Raw genomic sequence first — 4,616 nt, 5'->3', positions numbered from 1 at the left:
AGTAGGGGGGTGGGAGGGCAGGGATTTGGGCCAGTGCTGCTGGGGGTCTTGCTGGGGAGACAGCCATGACCTAGGAGGGATGCTGGCCCTGGAGGCAACTTTGGGGAGGGCCCCTGCAGGCCATGTGCTGGGAGGGGCTGCAGGGGCAGGCACCACCCTGGGAGGGAGGCAGAAGACCTGGTGTCCTGGAGCAGCTGTGCTCTCAGCCCTGAGCCCTGGGCCCATCAAGGCCAGTCCCGTAGGGTTCAAGGTGGGTGGGGAAGGTGGGCCCCTAGAGCTCACGGTTCTGGCTGTACCCTGGACAGCGGACAGGTGCTGGGCCGCCGGTCCTTCGAGGGCCGCATCTGTGCCTGTCCTGGCCGGGACCGCAAAGCAGATGAAGACCACTACCGTGAGCAGCAGGCCCTCAACGAGAGTGCTGCCAAGAGCGGGGCTGCCAGCAAGCGCGGTGAGCGGGGCGGGGGCAAGGGCGGAGGGCAACTCCGGACTGTCAGAGCCAGGCCATCCTCAGGACGAGCTGGACCGGTCTGGAGACTTTCAGGAAACATGCAAGCCTGTGTCCAGGGGACAGAGTGAGCCCCACCCATGTGGCTGCCCCCCAGTCCACTCTGTCCAGCCTGGGTGGCCGCTCCAGTTTGCTCATCCAAGTGGGTGACTGGTCTTCGGGCCTGTCCACGAGGGACACCTCAGGGAGGGTGGTGGGGTGGGGTGAGGGGGTTAGCTTGGCTCACCTGCGTGTGCCCCGCCTCCTCCCTACCTGCTCACAAAGCCCCCGACCCCTGTCAGCCTTCAAGCAGAGCCCCCCTACCGTTCCTGCCCTGGGCACCAATGTGAAGAAGAGGCGGCATGGTGACGATGACGTGTACTACATACACGTGAGTCCCACGGCTGCGGGGCCCAGGCCGGGGCACATCGGTGCTAGGGGGAGACCCAGGGCCCCGCGGGTGGCAGGTGCCATCCAGCATGCCCTGACAGCTGAGACCCCAAGCTCTGTGGATCCCAGAAAGGAGAACCAGGGCCCAGAGAGCTGGACTAGCCACAAGGGGAGCAGGTCCACTGATGGAGCTCCCAGAGCAGGAGGGCTCATTACGGATACAGTGGTACAGTGTGCAGGGCGATGCAGTCCCCCACCCAAGGGAGCATGTGGGAGGAATCCCACAGCCTGGTGGGCCCCAGCGCATCACCAAGCCGGGAGTATAGGCTGCCCTGTGATGCGGCCACCCCAGCTCAGATAAACCCTCACCTGCTTTGCTAGGTCTGGTCTCCATGACGTGAGCTTGTTGTTTGTCCTTCAAGGACTTGTCTTGAGTCCTTCAAGAATGAGTTCCTTGTTCTAGAAGCCCCATGTTTGTCCAGGGCCCCCCCCCAGTACCCCAGGTCTGCTGAGCTCTGAAAAGAGGGAGGGGGCAGTGTGGCAAAGACTCAGGGGTAGTAAGGGATGGGTGTGGTTTGCATGGACAGGAGCCAGCCCACCAGCTTCACTCAGACCTACTTCTGGAGAGGAGAGCAGGACCAGGGGACCCCATGGCTGCAGGGGCTGGGGAGCCCTGAGAAAGAAGAAGCACTCCCCTGCGCCAGGAGGTGGGGGGTTCTGGGGCCAGGCGGTGTCTACATATCCTGGGCAGGCAGAGGGTCCACTTGTCTGTGCTCAGGTGCGGGGCCGGGAGAACTTTGAGATCCTGATGAAGGTCAAGGAGAGCCTGGAGCTGATGGAGCTGGTGCCCCAGCAGCTGGTGGACTCCTACCGGCAGCAGCAGCAGCAGCTCCTGCAGAGGCCGTGAGTGCAGCCCCTCCACCTCCGCCCCCAATCCCAGTCTTCCGGGTCTTACCCACCTGTCTGATGTGGGGAAAGATGGGGCTGGATGACCCAGTAGGGAAAACACAGCAGCACCAGGCAGTACCCCTCCTCCAGGAAGGCTCCCTGAACTGCAGCATCTCAGCCTAGAAGTCTGCTGAGTGGAGGCCAGGAAGGGGTGGTCGGGGTGACAGTGACCCACCAAGAACAGGTCTGGTTCCAGGGTCAAGAACGGTGCCCCTCTGGCTCCTACTCATTGCCCAGGTCTTGCCTTTGAGTGAGTGTGGCCACTGTCAGGCAGGGAGGGTGGGCTGGAAGTGGGCACTCTGACCCCAGTGTAGGCGGGGTCTCCAGGCCCCTGCAGCAGGGGGCTTCACTCAGAGTGCTGTCGCTTCTGAGCAGGAGCCACCTTCAGCCTCCATCCTATGGGCCTGTCCTCTCGCCCATGAGCAAAGCGCATGGGGCCGTCAACAAGCTGCCCTCAGTCAACCAACTGGTGGGCCAGCCTCCCCCGCATGGCTCAGCGGCTGGGCCCAACCTGGGACCCATGGGTGAGTGGCTCGGACAGGGTGGCTGGGGTGGGGAGTGGGGGAGCCTGGCTCCAGACCCTCCTGCCCAGCTCAGGACCGCTCGGGGCTCTTGATGGCTGGACCCTCCAGCAGTTCTGGCCGGAGAGCAGGAGGCATGGTCCCCTCTGTCCACTCCAGGTCTCAGTGGGGGCTGAGCCTTACAAGCCTCCCTCACACAGCCTGGGACACCTGGTCTGGCCTGCCCGCCTCTGACTGTCCCACCTGCTTTCTGCCCAGGCCCCGGGATACTCAACAACCATGGCCACACCCTGCCGGCCAACGGGGAGATGAATGGTGGCCCCAGCTCCCAGTCCATGGTCTCGGGGTCCCACTGTACCCCGCCACCCCCCTACCATGCTGACTCCAGCCTGGTCAGGTATGTGGGCTGCTGCTGGGTGCTGCCACAAACCCAGTAACCTCAGCCCTGGTGGCTCCTGGCCACCTGGCCCCAAGCCCAAGGTAGGGCTCTGTGCCTGCTGCCCCTTGCAGCTGGTGCCGTCCCTGCTCCGCTGTCTGGAGAGCAGATAGAGGGAGGGGGATAGTGAGCCTCCAGCAGGTGCTTGGAAGGCGGGCACAGAAAGCCAGGGGCTCCCTGGAGGCTGCACCCAGGTGAGCGTGGGCCGGAAGCTGTGGCCACATTGGGCCGGGTGGGGAGACCTGGGGGTGGCCGGTTCCCACTCAGACGGGCCATACAGCCAGGTTTTTACAAGTTAACGCTGCTCTGTTTCCCCAATTCTCTGCAGTTTTCTAACAGGATTGGGGTGTCCAAACTGCATCGAATATTTCACCTCCCAGGGCTTACAGAACATTTACCACCTGCAGAACCTGACGATAGAGGTAACTGCCTGCTGGGGCAGGCATGGAGAACCCACCCCCAGACCAGCCTGGGACCTGTCTGCAGGCCAGGGAACTTTCTCCTCTTGCGGTGCAGTCCCTCCATTTCCCGTCTTCCCGTGTAAGGGGGGCTGGGGAGTTTGGAAAACCCTTCTTCCTGCAAGTAGCCAAGTCTACTTGCTTACACCCAGCATCACGTAGCTGGACAGGACTTGCCCCGAGTCCCTCATCTGGACTTGAGTCTCTATCCTGTGGCCTTAGATCTAGGGGCGGGCTGTCTCCAAGGCATGATGAATTCCAGAAGGGGAAGTCCAGAAGGGACCTGGTGCTGGTTTAGCTCAGCACTGTTTACACAGGGTGGGGGCGGGGGAGGACTGAGGCCCAAACTGCTTGCCATGCACCCACAGCAACTGAATGTCCGGTCCCGGGTGTGCAGGGCTAGAAGTGCCCCACCCTTGGCATCCTGACCCCTGACCCACAGCCAGGGTTGGTCTTTGGGTTAAACCAGAGTCCCAGCAACAAGCACTCATAGGGCTTCCCAGGTGACTCTAGTGGTAAGGAATCCATCTGCCAATGCAGGAGATGTAAGAGACACGGGGTCAGTTCCCGAGTCAGGAAGATCCCCTGGAGGAGGGAATGGCAACCCACTCCAGTATTCTTGCCTGGAGAATCCCATGGACAGAGGAGCCTGGAGGGCTATGGTCCATGGGGTCGCAAAGAGTCAGACAGGACTGAAGCGACAGCACAGTGTACAGCCTGGAGACGTCTTGAGTGTAATGACTGTTAGCTGGAGGCCGGGAGACACAGCTGTCGGCGGGCTGGATCCCAGGGCTCCAACTCAGTGGCCTGGAGCCTCCATTGGACCTGCTCCACAGTCGACCCTGGGACAGAGGCCTCCTCCCCCGGCCAAGGGATGCGGGTTTGCCAGAGGGAGCGGGGCCAGTGGCTCAGAGGGCAGCCTTGTCCTCTGTCCACTACCCTCTCTGACCTGTCGCTGGTGGCCCCACTGGATTGCTCAGGGCCTGTTAACCCTGCCTCACCAATTGATGCGTTGCTTGGTGGGGTGGGGGTTGGGTGACAGGAACCTGAGGCTTTGCTTTGTCCTGAAGTGGGGGTCCCGGCCCTAAGGCTGGGAGGCAGGTGTCCTCCAGCACCCGGTGTCAGGGGGCTCCATCTGTTACTCTGACTGTGATCAGAGTAACCAGGCCCTACCTGGCCCACATGACCTCAGTGCCCCACTCCCGCCCATGTCATTTCTTGTCTCTCCTGTCCTGTCGAGGGCAGAATTGGGTGTGGCCAGACCACCAGGCACAGGGGCATCCAGCACTGTCTACTTCTGTGCCCCCCACCCCCACCCCGGTGAGGGCTCCTCCCCTCCCTCCTGGTCCCCCAATGGCTGTGCAGGGCAGGTGATGTCC

General features: G+C 62.4%; 1 protein-coding gene across 1 annotated transcript in view; it reads left to right on the top strand.

The window, feature by feature from the left end:
• The window catches only part of TP73 (tumor protein p73), a 78,177-nt gene that overhangs the window by 72,209 nt on the left and 1,352 nt on the right, over positions 1-4,616 (top strand). Inside the window, exons 8-13 of the mRNA XM_010849968.1 lie at positions 266-448; positions 787-875; positions 1,653-1,777; positions 2,198-2,346; positions 2,602-2,740; positions 3,108-3,201. Coding sequence (XP_010848270.1) covers positions 266-448; positions 787-875; positions 1,653-1,777; positions 2,198-2,346; positions 2,602-2,740; positions 3,108-3,201 — 779 coding nt within the window. The remainder of the gene's footprint in view (positions 1-265; positions 449-786; positions 876-1,652; positions 1,778-2,197; positions 2,347-2,601; positions 2,741-3,107; positions 3,202-4,616) is intronic.

Source organism: Bison bison, unplaced genomic scaffold, assembly GCF_000754665.1.
Source record: "Bison bison bison isolate TAMUID 2011002044 unplaced genomic scaffold, Bison_UMD1.0 scf7180017864289, whole genome shotgun sequence".
Classification (NCBI taxonomy): domain Eukaryota; kingdom Metazoa; phylum Chordata; class Mammalia; order Artiodactyla; family Bovidae; genus Bison; species Bison bison.
Note: the sequence above shows the minus strand (reverse complement) of the source record. Positions and strands in the feature narration are given on the sequence as shown.